General features: G+C 47.0%; 2 protein-coding genes across 2 annotated transcripts in view; both read left to right on the forward strand.

Moving 5' to 3' along the window:
* The window catches only part of LOC144168843 (uncharacterized), a 101,713-nt gene that overhangs the window by 63,888 nt on the left and 19,444 nt on the right, over nucleotides 1–18,381 (forward strand). The gene's annotated exons all lie outside the window — the stretch shown is intronic.
* On the forward strand, nucleotides 10,301–17,003 carry LOC144168845 (toll-like receptor 2). Its single transcript, XM_077697832.1, has 2 exons — nucleotides 10,301–10,422; nucleotides 11,412–17,003. Exons 1-2 carry the CDS (start codon nucleotides 10,408–10,410, stop codon nucleotides 13,716–13,718), a joined length of 2,322 nt encoding a protein of 773 aa, XP_077553958.1. The 5' UTR covers nucleotides 10,301–10,407; the 3' UTR covers nucleotides 13,719–17,003.

The raw sequence follows: 18,381 nt of genomic DNA on the forward strand, positions 1-18,381 counted from the left end.
ATGCAGAAGTGATATTTGCAGTGTTACTTTATAAAAAGTCATACATGCTTTATTTTTGCGAAATTAAATACTTCATCAACTTTAGAAAAAAAATCACTCCGCCGTCGCCTGTTGTCGCCCGCGCCACTATAGCTTCTAGCGCCATTCTAAGAAATCAACCGGCAACAGTTCCGAAAGGTTCCACTAGATAGGTTCCACCTTCTCTTTGCAACGCACGTGGTGTAGGAAAACGCGGTTCTATAAACGTTGAAGTAGGGCGCCTCGATTCACGCGCGTCTTCGCCGTACGGCAGCGTTGGCATAGAGACACCCGGACTGGAGCAGTGGAACGCGGTAAATTTAAAACGATTTAAGCAAACGTTTGGCATCTCTACCTTGGGAGGAGCGCGGCGCAAGAGGAACAACATGAGAGGTGGGAAAGCGAAGGGAGTTATTTACTTGGCAAAAGTCGGTAAATACTATCGTCTTTTGTCGACATTTGCAAAGAAAGGAGCAGATACGCGGCCATTTTTTTTCTTTGGCGTTTTCCCAGCTGAAAGGGGTGCAATCCTTCGTCAAGCGCGCGAGTGGCTCTGCAATGCGTGCGAAGTTTCCGACTAAGCGCCGGTAGTATGCGCACAGTCCGAGAAATCTTCGCATGGCCTTCTTGTCTTTGGGTCTCTGGAAATTCGCTATGGCGGAAGTTTTTGCCTGGTCAGGCAGGACTCCTGCTGCGTTGACGACGTGACCCAAAAACGTGAGCTCCTCGTTCGCGAAACTGCACTTTTCAGGCTTCAGCGTTAACCCCGACGTACGAACGGCCTCGAGTACAGACTCCAACCTTGCAAGGTGTTCGTCGAAAGTCCGGGCGAATACCACAACGTCGTCGAGGTATGCGAGGCAGGTGTGCCACTTCAGGCAAGCTAGCACCGTATCCACGACTCTCTGAAACATTGCTGGTGCGTTCACAACCCAAAGGGCATCACCTTGAACTCGTATAGGCCGTCCGGGGTTATAAATGCAGTCTTCTCTCGGTCTCTCTCGTCCATTTCAATTTGCCAGTAGCCGGTCTCTAGATGAGCAGGCGAAAACTTTATTCCAGCAAGTGGTCAGAGAAGCGCGGTGGCCACCGGCCTAATGCTGGTAGCGACTTCGGTGGCTCTTTTGACCAGGACTTCTTGTGTAGCCCGGTCGGAGCTACCCAACGCCTCACTCCACTGCTCGCTGCTCGTGATTAGAGGGAGGGGTCTTGGGGGCACTGCCATACGGAATGACTTAGTGAGGCATGCTCCCCACACAGAGGGCATGCTGACGAAGTGAATTCTGTCGGATGGATGAGGTGGAAGCGAGCTCTGCTTGGGAAGGTTTCCGTTTGCAAAAGCCGCCAAATACGCGCCTAGCTTATCGTAAGGGATGGATGAGGCGGTGCAAATTGTCGACGCTAGAGGCGGTAGTGCTCTTTTATGTCAATAAATGTGATCAGTCGGTCTCTGGCGGAGCGCGCCCCGTGGTGAGGAACGATACTCACGCCGGCTCGGAGTGTGAGTTCGCGAGCCATAGCGTGTGTAGTTTCATCCCCCTCCATGCCAGTGCGGGCTGGGGTCCATATGAGCTCCACTGAGTCCTCTGGTGGATTTGTTTGCAAATTTTGAGCGCCGTGGGAGAGATATGTCCCCTGGAAAACTTTTGAACGGCCGTTTTCGAATTTGTGATTATAATTACCGGATGTGGCCTATGTGTGAGGGATAAGGCAACTGCCGCCTCATCCGCCACAGTAGGGGAGGTGGTTATGACTGTGAGGGTATTGAGTGGAGCAGTGATTTTTTGACCGGTGATCGCGATAGCGTATGCCCCGTGATGCCTGTAGTCTGCTGCATCAGAGTATACTACTTCCGAAATATTTCTGAGCTGCCTGGCGAGAGACCGGGCTCTTGATTTGTGTCGTGCCGAATTATGAATAGGAAGCATGTGCCTAGGTAGAGGCCTTACGATTATTTGCTGAATTATATCAGCAGGGATAGGTAATGACTCCTGAGTCTGCTGCGAGACCGCAATGTTTTGCCGCGAGAGAATCTGCTGCCCCGGTCGAGTGAGCTCTAAGCGTGTTCTCTTAGAGCACAGGTGAGCTTCAATGATTTCTTCAGCGGTATTATACCCTCCGAGTTTGTTAAGCTTGTCGGTGGACGCGTTGGGGGGAAGTTGAAGGGCAGCCCTGTATGATTTCCTAATGAGGCCATTAATTTTATCCAGTTCCCTTTTACTGGCTCTAATGTAAGGTAAAGTGTAGAAAAGTCGGCTAATAAAGAAGGCTTGGATAAGCCGAAGTCGGTCACTTTCGTCCATCCCACGATTTCTATTTGTGATTTTTTTGAGGAGAGCAATGAGCTGGTCCACGTGGGAGCTCAGCTGCTTAATGACCTCCTAGTTAGACCTGTTCTGCGGCATGGTAAGGCCCAAGACTTTAATTTTAGGGACCTGCGGGACCGTGCGGCCCTGCAGCTGGATGGTGATTTGGGGTGTCGTAGCCGTTCTTTTCTTTGGTGGAAGAACCAGTAACTCGGATTTGGTAGGTGAGCACCTAAGGCCAGGCATGCCTGTTGTGATACCACATCTGCTCCTGCTTGGAGGGTGTTCTCAATGCGTTCATCGCTTCCCCCAGCCACCCATAGGGTGATATCGTCCGCGTATACACCAAAACGGAGATGCGGGATCCGCCTTAGTGCATGGGCGACCAGCAGGAGGCCAAGTTGAAGAGAAGGGGGGAAATGACCGCCCCTTGAGGAGTGCCCCTACTAGCCAAGTCGTACAGTCCACCCTCGTTTTGGCCTATTCGGATAGTACCGGCGCAGCCCGTTGGCTTTTCGATGGCTGTATAATGCCGTCGCCGAGCATGTCGTCGACTTGAGTCCCGATGGCTTCGCGCTCGTGTGGAGAGACGCGGTACGGTGACTGTCGCGTGGGTCGTGCTCCATCTTCGGTTATTATTTGGTGCTTCGCTAGAGGTGTCTGACGTAGTTTCGACTTCGACGAAAAGCACTCTCTTTAGCGAAGCAGCAAATCCAATAATTTCTTCCGTTCTTCTTGTGGTAATGCCGGATTCACGTCGAAGGGATTCGAAAGCTTGAAGGTATCTTCGGGTGCGCTTTCAAAGTTGGAAACCACGATCACGTCACTTGCTTCTTGCGTTTCTTCGAGGAACGCAATTGCAGCGCCTCTGTTGAAATGCTGGTACTCGTCGGTGAAATTAGTGGCCAAAACTTGGGATTGGATTTGCCTAATGCGCAATTCCTCTTGCGACGGAGACACCGCGGTCGGAGACGGAGACACCTTTGGTCACTCCCTACGATAGCGTCAGCGTCAGGAACAGCATCTTCACATAGACGGTGATCATCAAGCTTGCGCGGGGTGGCAGGGTGACATGATCATCGCGATCCTTACAGCAGCGCGGTGTTCGGTGTTCGGTACCGGCGTCATGGAGGGATCGGAGGAAAAAGTTATGGACTTGGCCTGACCAATTATTGCACCGTTTTCTGTCAAAATGTCCACTCCAAGAATTACGTCGCGGGAGCAGTTAGGTAAAATTACGAACGCCGCAGGGTACGTTGTGCGTTTATGGTGACGCTGTACTTTTTATGGTGTACTTGGTTTATGGTGTACTTGGTGTCGCGAAATGGCCTCCTGCTGGGCGAATGTGCTGACCGTCCTATCTGGTCATAACGTTCTTCACCTTAGACGTAAATGGTCCGCTCATGACTGAGTAGTCGGCTCTCGTGTTTATGAGGGCGACTACTTCAAAGCCGTCGACGGACAGCTGAACCTCGGAAGCTGCCTACTTAGAATTCCAGGTGCGTCGTGGCGTCGTATCTCGGCTTGTGCGCGTTGACGGTCGGGCACTGTGCGTCGTGGTCTTCGTCGTATTCTCATCGGCAGGTTCAGTCATGTCGGGTAAGCGTCGCGCCGTTTTGCTGTCGTCATGTTCGGGAGTCACGCCAGTGGTAGATCGGGTCGTCGGGGCATGTCGTGAATCATGGTCTTCAGCGAGTCCCTGGGTCGTTGGAGGGTTTTCGTTTTTCCGCCGTTGTGCAACCTCACTTCCAGAAGTTGCTGCGTTTACTTTCGCCTGCGTAGGCTGGGGGACCTTCCACGTACAAAGTCAGCATTGCTACGGTGGCTCGGCGATTGGTATGGCTAGGGGACGGCGAACGGTTGAAACGGGCTGGGCCCCGGCTGGTTTGAGATCGGTAGTCGTCGATCTCACGTGGCCGTTGCTCATGGAGAGGGCGAGGTGCGTCGACGGAGAAATTACGCAGTTCGAGTCTCTTGTATGTGCAACGACGATAGATGTGATAGGCCTTTCCGCAGTGTTAGCACAGCGGGCGATTATCGGTGGTTCGCCAAATGTCGGTCTTCCAGGGCGTCTGGTTTTGGGCTGCGGACAGCGGCTACAGTGGCGTCGGCGGCGAAAGTGGACGGCGGTACGGCGGAGCTTCTTGACGACGGGTTGGAGCAGGGCGGGGTCGACGAACAACCGAAGAGTAGCTCATAGCCTTCGGACGGCATAGAAGTTTCGAAAGCGTGTTGGACCTATTCCCGGATCACGCCAGTGAGGGAAGCGACTTGAGATTGTGGCGTCTTCGGGAAAAGTTTCGCAGCTCCTCCCTCACCACTGCACGAATCGTGTCGCGTAGTGTGTCGGAGTTAATACCACCGCCACCAATCGTCTCCGAAACCAGCGCATTGATTGGGCGGTCGTACTGCCTCGTCAGGCGATCGAACTAGCGCGGCGTCTGCTCTGCAGGCTTTTATCATTCGGCGCGAGTGTTTCTCGAACGGTCGATTTACATCTCGGACATTGTAGACCAAAGAAGATTATTCGAGACTATACTCGGGGTCAACTTTCTGTGGCAATGGAGACAAAGCTACGTGGGGGTGGGGGACTGCTTTCTGTTACTGCACCAAAGTAGTTCTCAATAAACTAGTTTCGGTTTCGGTTTCGGCGTGACGCATACGCATTTGCTGCAGTTCGTTTCTTCGCATGAGCTCTTTGGTTGAGTGCGCTGAACCGCAATCACCAATCATGCAGGCATATTGGCGTATCCTTGTCTACGTTTCATTTGATTCTAAGCAAAGGCCAACGCATTCACTGGAGAACTCGGACCGACTTAATATATTATAGCGTGGACGGTACCGTCGAACTCTGAGCCGCCCAGAAACGCCGTTAATTTTGTCAGCGCTGCAGTTTTGAGGGCAGGCACTGATATTTAAACTCTTCTTTAGCCGAAAACTGGGCAGCACAACGCGCACGTGTAGCGTGCTTACATAGCGCAGGCTCGCTATACCGTTAGGGCAGCACACGGCACTACGGCGCGAAGTGAAACCCCATTTGGATCGCGCTGAGTTAGGCAGGCCCCAAGAAGTTTCGGTGACCCGCAACTCGGAAAGCGTATAGGGGAAGCTCGCGCTGGAGACCCATGAATCTTGCGCTCAATCGCCACGCCTTCCTCTTACAATATCTTTGATGAACAGCGGGCTTTCGGGCGTGTCTCGCTATACTACGTGGCGCAGGTTTCATACCTTAGGATAGCAGTCGTACTTCACTGGCTGAGTTGCCTATTTACAGCGTAAAGGCGTGTCAGCACTTGGACGGATGAAAAACGTAACGCTGTATAAACACCTGCACAGTTAGCGCTGGTCGTAAAGTTTAAAAACAATTGGTCACTGAACATTTTGCCAGTAATGTGGTCACTGACATCGTAAAGTACATTGCGTCAGATAACTTTGCCAAACGCCAATATATCGAGCCGTTCTCAGATTGGTGGTTAAGCCACCCCTTTCCATTTTTTAATTTGTGGCCACTCAAATACTTCTTGGGTCACTTGCCGAAAAAATCACCGTATCCAGAACACCGCAACTGGGCCTGTCAGCAGAATTTCAATTGGCTTCCAAACCAGGCGACAGAATTCGCGTTGGCTGAGTGTAGCTGCTAACTCTTCATTAACATTCCAATTGGCTGCAACAGCCTCCTTTCTTCGTCACTTACATCAATGTTGTGGGAGCATGGCTGGCTCTACATTAAAAAATAGCTGACTGGTATTCATGGCTGTAGATTTGATGTTCTCACCGTGCTCTTACTCGTTCCCAAGTCCTACACGTGGGTTCCCCAGTGATGGTCCTGCCAGTCCAATTCACCAATTTTCATTTGGCGGCGACGTGACACCCCACCATCGCTAAAGTGCCCCAAAATTTCGCAAAAATGTACGAATTTGTGGCTGTGGCCAGGATTTGCCCACACAATTCCAGAACCAGCAGAAACACTCCGACACTCAAGGATGCCACCGCCAATTGCAAACCGTTTGACATCGGTACACCGTGAGCATTAGTCAGAAGGAATAATATGTGCTACGTGAAAAATTGAAGCAGAAGAAAGAATGTGTTTTGTTTCATTTATTTATTTCCTGCATAATCAGCTGGACAAAATCTGGAAGCCACTCCAAGTAGTCACACAACCCTAAACATGCACACGAACGCCAGTCACAGGAGTAAACCTTTAAAACTATGGCCCCATCTTTCAAGCCCACTTGAGCACTCAAAGGCACGCAGCCACGTATTTTGAAACAAACATTTCTGGCTCTGTTAGCAGTTATTCGCAGTCACTGAGTACGGTGTGCAGTAATTTCTTCATGATAAATGTGAAAACAACATAGATGGACCAGACATTGCACCACAAACATGACAAAGTGACACTGCCCATCCCCATGGCAGTGAACATTTCTGTAAATTCTGTTTCATGAGAGCGTGCCGTTACCTTTCGGGTGTTCGACCTCATATCCCAGGGCCTCGGGAATGTAGTAGTTTTACAAAAGCTAAGGCTGTTAGCAAGGAAACCCACAGCGTTCGACATTTGTAAGTGAGGCATTGACGATTCCTATTACTCCTCGTCATTTAACCCTGTAAATACGCATTTAAAAGAAATTATTTGAGCCGGACATGGTCTTTTACTTCAGCAATCTACCCTCTGTAGTCGAAAAGACAAACAAAACATGAGCAAGTGAGTACAAATGATTACCTCACTTACAATGTGCAACTGATGGTAGTATATTTTTTTCAGATGACTGAAATAATTACAAATGATTACAACTCAACAATGCATTTCTGGATATCACTACCATTTCGCAGTTCTTGTAAAATAATTCTTCCAGTCTTGTCATGTCATGCACAGGTAACTGCTGTTTGCAGAGGCTGTTTACAACCTCTTGGGTTGTAATCAAATGTTCCCATTGCATTTCTTCTGGGTGAAACAGGATATGTGACGTGCCACTCCTCAATGCTTGCTACCAGCGTTCGTGGTCAGGTTTCATTTTATGCATGACAAAGGTACAGCAAGTGCATCTTAGCTGCCACCCACAACCGACAACCTGAAGCCTAATTCGCACACTGACAACAAGCAACAACCACTCCAAATGATTGCCTGGTGCTGCACAAATCCACCCCTGTATAAGCAGCTACCTCCTAAGTTGCGGGGCATCAGAAAAGTAAACAAGGTGTCCAGTAAGTTGTTGCACACAAGCAGCACCACATAAACCAACAGAGCGTACTTCCAAGCTTCTGGCCAACAGAAAGGAAAACAAGGTACATCGTCACATGCCACACAAGGCCAGCACCACATAACCTACAAAGCGTACTTCCAAGATACTGGGCATCGGAAAGTTAAACAGGGGGCTCTGTAAGTTGCCACGAAAAAGCAGCACACACCGAGCGTACTTCCAAGCTTCCGGTCACCACAACCGTAAACAAAGCACCTTGTCACTCGCCACGCGCGACCAGCACCACATAAGTCAGCGCACACCGGTTTCATCACAGTTCCTCTACGCCGCTCATTTTGCTGTCACTGCAGTCACTACAGCTGCTGGATTCGGAACCTAGCGGAATCACGACGTTGTCGATTCTGGTGTCGATTGCACCATCCCTCTCCCAGGCCTCTTTCTCAAGACGCTCCACATGAGGCCAGTCCCGGACCCACTTTTCGCAAGTCACGAGGGCGATGGCTTCGTTGAGTAGTTGTTAAACGTCAGCGAGAGTGAATGAAGTGTTGTTGGCAGCAATATACCCCTAAACCTGGCTGCACACCATTTCAATAGGGTGAAATTCACAGTGGTAAGAAGGAAGCCGAACAATGTCATGACCAGCAACTCCGGCCAGGGCTTCAATCCGGTATCCAAAAAACTTGTGTTTGTTCTCATTAACCAGCCAAAGGAGCTCGGGTTTCAACTGGTCATCACGCCACGGGATGGTTTTTGCAGTCAACCAAGACTGAATGTCGGCCTTGCGCCACGACGTCGAGGGCAGCTTTTCGGTCCGAACACTGTGGTACGGAGCATTGTCCATGACAATAACTCTGCGGGGCTCAATGTTAGGTAGAAGTTGTTCTGCGAACCACTTCTTAAAGCGTGAGGCATCCATTTCACTGTGGTAGTCAGTGGAAGCACTTTTTGACGAAAGCCGATAACCTTTGTCTGTTGGTGAACGAAGCCCAGTAGTTAGACCCTTGCGAAAGGCATCTTCACGGGATGACACAGTGGTGTCCTCCCACACCATGCCCTTGGTGTGCCCAGCATTGACCCAAGTCTCGTCGAGGTAGTATATAGTCCTGCGAAAATGAAGGGAATACGTGTCAGTTTTTCTTTGGGGAGAAGGGTTAGTAAAGACAGAGAAGGCACTTATTGCTTGCACATAACATCATTCTACTACGCAGGCAGGTATGTTTAGTTTTTGGTGGCACCGCAAAACACCAAAATAAAAAATGTTCGCAGAACGTAAACCACCAACATGGCTAACGAAATCTGCTGACTGAATGCTATCCATACATTATTATAACATGTCGACGCATGCTTGTCCCTTCACTTGCTGAACCAGAATAGCATGCGAAATACGAACAAGTGGCAGGGATACAGAAAAAGGGCATAAAAAATATATAGTGAACGCCAGTATGCATGTGGAGCGGTGTTGATAAGTACCTCTCAGAAATAAAATATTTGGCTGTACGAGAACTTCCATAGTTATTTTTTCTTGTTACATTTCAACTGTCAAATAATGTTACATACGAAATTTTTATTTTAATCGCAGGAATGGACGTTTATCTATCTGTCCGCCAAATCGAAAACTCGTACCGTTTCTGCTTTCGCATTTCTCGAAGAGTCCGCAGATATTTCCGCCGCGACACGATGATGTCATCCCTTTCCAGAAGCGCAGAGTTATGTTTTCGCTTCCGAAAAGCAAATCCAATGTCATTCAGAAGCCGACGCATCGTTCTGACCCTCAGCTTCGGCAGCCCCATGTCGGGGTCGCTGGTCACATCGCTGAGGATCTTTTCTGCAGTTGGAGCCTCGTTGCGAATGAAGTACTGATGCACTTTCCGTCGGAGAGCAGCAAGGGTGAAGCTGTCGTACCGCTGTACTCTTGTCTGTCCTGTAACTGCAGGCGGTTTCCCAGTCGACAAACGAAGCCTTTTGTGCTTTGGGGACTTCAGGGTGCCACGCAAAACCTCATTCTTGAGCCGTGCGACCGTACGCTCGCTTACGCCGGTAAGCTGGCTAACCGAACGAAATGCGGAAACGACGGAGAGTCCTGGTTGCTTCAGTCTCACTTGGGCGTACACGTTGCAGACAACTTGCTTGGTCTGGTTTGACAGCTTTTGGTTGTGAAGCTTGTTGAAAATCCTTTGAGGCGGATTAACTGGCGGGCTATCGGACGGAAAAGTACCTGCTGTCGATGAAGACGCCATTTTTTTGAAGAGAACCGTCGTGCCACCAGTGGTAATTTCCGCAACCAATAAAACCGATAATTTAAAAAAAGTAACGCATACTGGCGATTATATTCTGGCGATTTATTCGCATTGTCAAACCAAGGCTAGAAAAAAAGAAATATATATTTTTGTATTGCATATGTTATCCGCATTGAATAATGTTTGTAGAACTACTTCCAACTGCGCAGAGAAATGTCGTGGTTCTACCGTCACGTCGGCCCCCCTCCCGTAGCTTTCTCTCCATTGCAACAGAAAGTTGTCCCCGAGTATAGTGACGTTAGGGCGAAACGCTCTCCGTATCAGAATGAGATAACCCGTGCGGCATAAATATAAAGAATGGAACACGCGCTACGCTTGGGACACAGATAACACAGCCCGTCGCGGCCGGGCAGTAAAAACGAAACATAAACAAACAAACCGAATGCCTAGTTCGCGGCACTATCTTTCCGGAAAGAAACGCGCATACCAACCACCATGCAAGCAAACATTTCTTCGCTTCCTCTTCTATGCCCACTTCCGCTCCGAGCTCACTGCGCCATAAAATAGAAGCTATGGGGCCAACTCTTGTCTTTATAGTGGGCAGAAACTGAGAGGAGTGTTGCTCAGGATACCTGGTCGCCGAACGTCATGCAGTACAATGGTGTAAGTAAATTCAACTTCTCATTATTGCTAATACGTCACCTGAACTATGTAGTCGTTTAAGCAAGTTGTAGCAAAAATCCGCCGTGTAAATATTGCGAAAGCCGTATCTTTAAGGAGTTTATGGGGTGCATATACTATGACTACGTTCTTACGGATTCACAAGCTATTAGCTACATAACCGCATCGGTGATATCTATGTGTAAAATATATTATTTGTGGTTGTACTTGTACATTGTATAATACATTCTGAACAAAAACAATGTTTCTTATGCACAGAGCCAAGTATGGTTGGTCCACGTTTCGAACGGTGCAACGTCAGTTCCTCACACGTTTAAAGGTGGGTTGACTTTTTAAGTCAACCCACCTTTAAACGTATGACACCAACACTACTGTGTCTTTTAGACACTGCAGTGTTGGTGTCATTCCAATCACTCTGAACAATAGGAGTGGGAGAAATAATTCACGTTTACAAACGAGATCAAGACTCAATAATTTTGTTAGAGCCTTACAAATTCTATATCAGAAGGTTTAGCTTACGAATATTGCTGAAAATAAGGTAATTCCCTATGTGGGACTTCACTACAAGGTGCAGTACTCCAATAATACTACAGTTTAATGTACGAGTCGGATCTTAAGGAACAAACGTGCATGTACTAGGCCAATCTATTGCGTAGCAAAGAACGGCAAGTTTATACACTACAACTACCCATGGTTGTTTGCTAACGGTTGAAATATTCAAGAAAATTGCAGGTCTAGAGAAACAGAGGGCAGCGCTTTCAACAAACGCGTTTCAGAAAAATCTCAGTCAAAAGTAGTAAAATTAGTAATCACTTTCATGCAAAAAGAAATCACCGCTTTATTTTTTGCAATTAAAACGCGCAGTGCTTCGACATTTGGCGAGGGAGAAATCGCCCCCTTTTTTATTTTATTCAGTACTCGTGACGTTAAAAACATTAGTTATTTGATATCTGCATTCGTAACTGTTCCAGATTGCCATACGTTGGAAGACGCATGCGTTCTTTCTGTGGATCTGGGTATGTTCAACCGGAGGAATCTCGGCCTATCTGCCCTGCCAGCAAACCACGAACCGGACGACACTCCCCCGTAAATTCAAGAACTGCAACTTGAGCTTCGATGAAAACGGCCATCTACACGCTCTTTGTCACATTCATGTCAAGCCCCCTATTCGCAACGGGTCTGATCCTGCTAATACCGATATAATGACAATGGAGCAACTACTGGTTTCAGAAGATGCCGTTCGCCCTGTGTCTCAAGGATGTGCTCCAGTCTCCCTGTCTCTCCGAAGGGTGCGATTAAAGAAATGGGACGACTTTCATGACCATTTAGATAGTAGCTACGATCACATCGAGATGGAAAAATGTAGCAACCAGGGACTGCGTCTTTGGTATTCAATGCAGATATACATGCAGCAGATGACATTTGACGTGACATTCGGCAAGCCCCCGCCGGTAGCTGTCGCCATGTGCGACAGCAAGCAGGCCAACCGAAGTGGCATTTTCAGCGTTTACAGCTTTGCTGACCCGTTACTCTACGCATTCCCGGGCCCGGAATATTTTCGTGCTCCCGCAAATACCACCATGCCCTGGAACATTTCCTTCTTCTCCACTGATGCAGTTATTACGTTGGATGAGACATGGGAAGAAATCCCCACGGCGATTTTGGAGTTTGTCGCGGTAACACCTATTAGGCATTTCGCGTTCTACAGATGTAATTTCCACAACATCTCCTTCAACGATATTCCTCCCATGAAGAGTATTCAGAATCTTGAATTTTTACAATCTCCGATTGAGAACGTTCATCCGGAGGCGTTTGACCACATTCCGTCGGTTACGAAAATTTCTCTGACAGGCACGAAGCTCCCCGGTATACCAGAAGCAATATTTTCTTTGAAAACACTGGCATGTGTAAACATGTCTGACACAAATGTTCCTCCTGAAGTGGAGTTTAGCTTTTGGCCCGGCAGCCGTAATAGAAAGAGCAGTGCTGAACAATTAATCACAAGTGGCAGCAAGGTGACAGTTTTACGTGATCGTGACCTATGTGGTTTCCCGAATGTGCATGAGCTACATATGGACGGGTGTGACCTGAAGATTCTACAAGGCTCCCCATTTATATGCCTAAAAAAACTGCAGGTTCTTTTTTTGCAGGCAAACAAAATACCAGAGCTCAATGAAGCGACGCTGGCAGGTTTGACAAGCTTATTAGTGTTGAACCTGAACCGGAACCGCCTGACGGTCTTTCATGGCACAAATATACTCTTTCAGTTGGTGTCCTTGCGAGTGCTGGACATATCCTTCAACAGCATACAACAACTACGTGTGGACAAACCTCTCAACAGTTCCCTAGATGTGCTTTTCGCCGAGCACAACGCAATAAAGAAGTGGACGCCGCCAACCTTTTCTGGGATGACTAAACTAAAAATGTTGGATCTCAGTTATAATGAGTTCGCATGGCTGGACAACGAAATGTTTCTCGACCTGAACGGCACAAAGAACGTGAGCCTCAGCTACAATCCCTGGGATTGCTACAGTTGCTACCTCAACAACCTTCACAACTTTCTTGACAAACACCAAGTGCAGTGCGCGGAGTGCATGACTTGCAAGGTTCCAGAAGAACAACACGGTTACCCCGTTCGGAGCGTTGCATGGAGAGAGGAACAGTGCGTAGGTGTGGACTATTATCGCGTGTACGTTGTTCCGGGGATACTTTGTATCATCGTTTCCGCCACGCTTGTTTATGGCGCTTACAAATCCCGCTGGTACTTCATATATATATCTTTGTACCTTAAAGTTGGCATCAAAGGCTACAGGAGGAAAGTGAATGTGGGGAATTACGTATGGGACGCTTTCGCATCCTACCATGTCTCTGACTCGGATTGGGTTCACGACGTTCTGCTGCCCAAACTCGAATCGCCTCTTCTCAATTTTCGCGTTTGCGTCGCCGAGAGGGACTTCATACCGGGTACTCCCATCACCGAGAATATATGCCGAGCCATTTCGCAGAGCCGCGTCTCCCTCTTCGTGCTGAGCCCTGAATTCTGCCGCAGCCGCTGGTGCATGTTTGAACTGAGCCTCGCTCAACACAGGTTGTCTGACAGCGAACGTCACGACGGATTGATCTTCATCAAAAAGGAGCATATCCCCGAATGTGAAATGAGCGACATGCTGCTGTTTCTCACAGAATCGAGAACCTACATAGAAGTGCCCCCGTCAAATGCAACTGAGAGGCGGAATAACCTTTTCTGGTTGCAGCTCCAAGCGGCTTTGCAGCGATAGAATTCTAACAGAAGCTGTGATTTTAAGAATAAATAGATAAAAGGTATGCAAATTTGCCTTTGTTTTCGTGATTAGAAATTCCCCTGAAGTCTTGTTTGTGCCCATCATACCGTTACGCGCTCAGTTTATTTTATAGCCCCGTATTTTCTGATATATTTGGTTCATTTGCATACAAAACGTATGAACAATTTGGCAGTGTCGCCTCAGTCATACTATTCTAATTTCACTCCCGTTTCAAGTTCACAATGCAATTCCCTTACGTTCTACAGAACCGAGGAGGTTCTGGATTATATGAGCCGCGTGAAACACGAAGCCAACTTTGCCGCTTGTATTCGCAAGAAAACCGGCCCGCAGAAAAAAAAATCTTGTAAATGCGCTCCTTATATTCAGTTCATTTTATTTAAATGAGCTAGTTTTCGGCACTATTTTGAGCTGTATCAACCTTGCGCAATTACGAAGGTCGCATGCCTTTGGAGTAATATGGACATACTCTACGTACCTACAGTAGAAATTTAAGCTGGTAATTTCTTTACAACTGAGGTCATTTTAACTCTAAACAACATACAATTGAAAATACCCCATTGAGGCATAGCGTTTTCGTGCATGTGTGTTACATATGGTTCACAACCTATTAGTATCTTAACCTTTGTTCTGTTGAGCTCGTAGCCTGACACAGCTAAATTACGAATAACCAGAAGAATAATTGGGTTAAGGGCCCATTTTGGCTTCTAGTTTCTTGTGTGAATCTGCAAGAAAGATAAGTTGAACGTAAGGTTTTCATACGGGGCCATGTATTATGGGTGGAGGCAGGAGGAGATAAAGAAAAAAAACAATAAAGCGAAGCATCGTTAGTCGATTGCAGCAGCATGCCGCTCGTTTTAACCAAACGCAGTGGCGTAACTAGATAGGACGCCACCCATGGCTAATTTATTTTCGCGCCCCACATATTGATAATGATTATGATACTATTAATATTACTATTACTATTAACTTAATAGGTGGGCGCTACGCTGTCTTGGGGCTGTATGAAGGTTTTCTCGAGAATTCCGGTTTCCTTTTTCATTCCTAAAACTATTCAGAACGCTTTGTATTCCGCAACTAGAATATGCTTCTGTCGTTTGGAATGGAACCTGTAGTTCCAACTGTCAACGTATAGAGCGTGTACAAAACAAATTTTCATCAATATTTCGGCATCGTTTTCCTTCGTAGCCTATCCCTATAACTGTTTCTCTAAGTTCCCGGCGGACCCACTCAGACCTTCTTTTCATGTACAAATTGCTTCATGGTATTATTTTATGCCCCGAACTACTTGAATCAATCAGTTTTCGCGTTCCACAAAAAGCTACAAGGCTCGCCCACCCGTTTAAAGCAGCTGGAGCTCTCAGCACACGTTCTCCTCTTCAAAGGATGCAGCATCTGCATAATGTTCACACCGAGAAGCTCGATATCTTTCAGCGTCCTCTTCGGGAGTTTTTGGCCGGGTTGTCAGCTCTGACACACTAGGTTCATCTTGGCAGTGCTATTTTTTTTCACTTATCGTCCTGACGTGTGCATTGACTTCACCGAGCTTGTTCTTGTTCCTGGTTATTCGTCTATTGTGCTGATACTGCGACTGTAATTATCGTAGAAGTTTTCTTTTTCTGCCGTTTTTATCATTAAAAGTTGCCATATTCACTTCATGCGTCCATTTGAAACTGAAAATGTACGCTTCCCGAATCTTGTAAAAACTTTCTTCTTTTCACTCACCCTTCGGTATAGTTACGCTTATTGTAAGATGTCTTCTTGCAATTGACCAGACATTACAGTTTCTATTGATTGTGTAATGTTGCCTAAAAGTACACTATGGTATTTTTATTCGTCTTTGAAGTTGTAGTTTCTTCTCATTTTTTGCTCACTCACTGTTCTTTTGCCAGCTGTTGATGCATTTCATTTCTGTCTTATACCTCGTCTGTGCGCCAGCACGACTTGATTGTGTAAAGTCGGTTGGATTGCACTATTTTATTTCTAATCTTCTTTGCCGTTTTTGTAGGTCTTTCTTTCTCTTTTTTTGCTCACTGAGTGTTTATTAGCAAATTGCTGATGTACTACAGTGCTGCATTTTCCCCTCTGAGTGCTCCAGCACGAAGGCCTCCGCTGTTCCTGGGCACTGTAATAAACATTGATTGATTGATTGATTGATTGATTATATTATTATTATTCGCTATGTACAGGACAACAAGTGGTGTGCCCCAAGGCTCTGTGTTGGGCCCTTTTTTGTTTTCTATTTTTATAAACGATGTGTCAGCTGCAATCAAGAAGTCTTCGTTCCTAATCTATGCTGACGACATCAAAATATTCAAACGTATTTAGTCTGCTGAGGACTGTGTTTCCCTAAACAAAGATGCGTCCTCGTTCTCAAAATGGTGTTCAGAGAATAGATTGAATCTTAATCCAAAGAAAACAAAGGTCATCTCTTATAGCCGAAAAACAAACATCCTTTATTTACTTACACCATTGACGGCGGCCCCATGTCTAGAGTTGATGGTATCAGAGACCTTGGAGTGCTCTTTGACAACTTTCTCGCCGCATGTCGGTCAACTTACTCTGCGGGCTCTTCGCTCTCTTGGTGCTGTATGCAGATTTTCACGGGACTTTCGGTCTCCTAATTCATTCCTGAAACTATTCAAAACACTTTGTATTCCTCAACTAGAATATGCCTCTGTCGTGTGGAATGGAACATGTCATTCTAACATCAAACGTATAGAGCGTGTTCAGACCAAATTTCTATCAATACACAGCCATCGTTTTTCCTCTGCTCCTCCCGAGACTGCCTTAGCAGTAACCAGATTCCCATTACCTGTCTCTCTGAGTTGTCGGCGAACCCGCCTAGATCTTATGTTTCTATATAAACTGCTTCATGGTATTATCACATGCCAGGAACTACTTGCACAAGTCAGCCTTCGTGTTTCGCAAAAAACAACAAGGTTTAACCCCCACTTTCCTTAATGCTACAGCACTCAACACCCATTTTCCCCTCCAAAGAGTGCAGCGTCTCTATAACTGTAACTCTGGGAAACTTGATATATTTCAACGTCCCCTTCGGGAGTTTTTGACTGGGTTGTTAGCTGTGATACAATAACTACTCTTCTTTTTGGCACAATTTTTTGTTAGTTTTTTTAGGTCCTTTGTATGTGTGCAATGTCTTCACAGTTCTTGTTTCTTTATTGTACGTCCTATATATTCGTGACTTTGTGGCTGTAAGTGCTTCATTGACTTGTCATATATTATGGTATTCTACTTGCCTCCCATCGCACCCGATTTATTGTGCCGCGAGGAGCCACAGTGATGTGTCTGGTACTTTCCATCTTCTGTTGCTAATAAATCAGTTCCTGTATTTTGTTTCATAGATTCATGTTTAATTGAAGCTTTGTGTTTTCGCCTATATCTGCGAATATGTTTTGATGTCTGCTTGATTCACCCAACTGCTGGGACCATTGTTCCACATACTTTTGCCACTGATCCACCATTAGAGTTTCTTAATCGTCTAATTTTGGTTGGAATACCTCTTTATTATCCTTAGGGTTTTATTGCTCTTTTTTTCTTCGCTCGTTCTTCTCGTTGACTGTTTATATTGTGAGTTTCTGCTGTATATTAGTTCCGCATTTTGTCTTCCTCTGTGTGCCAGAACCAAGGCTTCGGCTGGGATTCATTGATTGATTGAATATTATTAATATTATTATTAGCTGCGCGAGGAGAACCGGCTTCTTCGACGGGACAACGTGGCTGGGCTTGCCCATCAGGCTGCAATCGTCGCTTCCCTGCGTGAGGAGGTTCGCTGCCTGCGAGGGGAGCTCGCGCGTCCCCCGCCTTCTCCGCCTGCTTCCCCGAAGCCTGCTAATCCTTTCATGCCGCCGGTGACGTCACCGCAGTCTGGTATCCCTACGAGGTCGTCGTTCGCCGAAGCCGCCGCCGGTGCAGCTGGTGAAGGTGCCCCCTTCCTGTCCTCTAACACCGCTTCACCGTTCGTTGACTGCGCCAGCAGTCAACCTGCTACGGCCTTGTGCACTTTGGTTACCCCTTCAGTCCACCCTCTGCCCCCACCTCCTAGGTCCGAAACTGCGTTTAATGGCCCGCCGACGGACTTGCAGAAGAAAAGGAGCCCTCCCCGCGTGGGTGCGTCGGAAGCTTCTCAGTTGGTTGTGGTACACCGACCACCGAGCTCCAGGGTCATCTTTGTTTCAAAACTGTCCGCTAGCACCACATCTGCTCAACTGTTGGCTCACTTGTCAACTGTGCAAGTTACGCCATTGTCGTGCAAACGCCTTAGGACCAAGTACGACTCCTATTCTTCTTTTTGCGTAACTGTTAACGAGGAGTGTTTTAGGCGCCTGAGCGACCCGTCTATGTGACCAAAAAGCTGCCTTTTCAAGCCGTTTCAAGGCAAGGTCCACCCTGGTATGCTGCACAGCTCTGAAATAACTGAAAATGATCAGTAAGTACGAGAGTTTCGACATATACTATCAGAACACTAGAGGTCTACGAACTAAGTCCTCTGAATTTATTAGAAATATTGTATGCTCTAAATTTTCTGCTGTTGTCATTACTGAAACCTGGCTTTCCGATGATATCTCGTCTTCCGACTATTTCCCTTCTAACTATAAAATCTTTAGAAGCGACAGAAAAT

The sequence above is a fragment of the Haemaphysalis longicornis genome, unplaced genomic scaffold, assembly GCF_048455015.1.
Source record: "Haemaphysalis longicornis isolate Haplotype H1 unplaced genomic scaffold, Haemaphysalis longicornis Haplotype H1 scaffold_2, whole genome shotgun sequence".
NCBI classification, from domain to species: Eukaryota; Metazoa; Arthropoda; class Arachnida; order Ixodida; family Ixodidae; genus Haemaphysalis; species Haemaphysalis longicornis.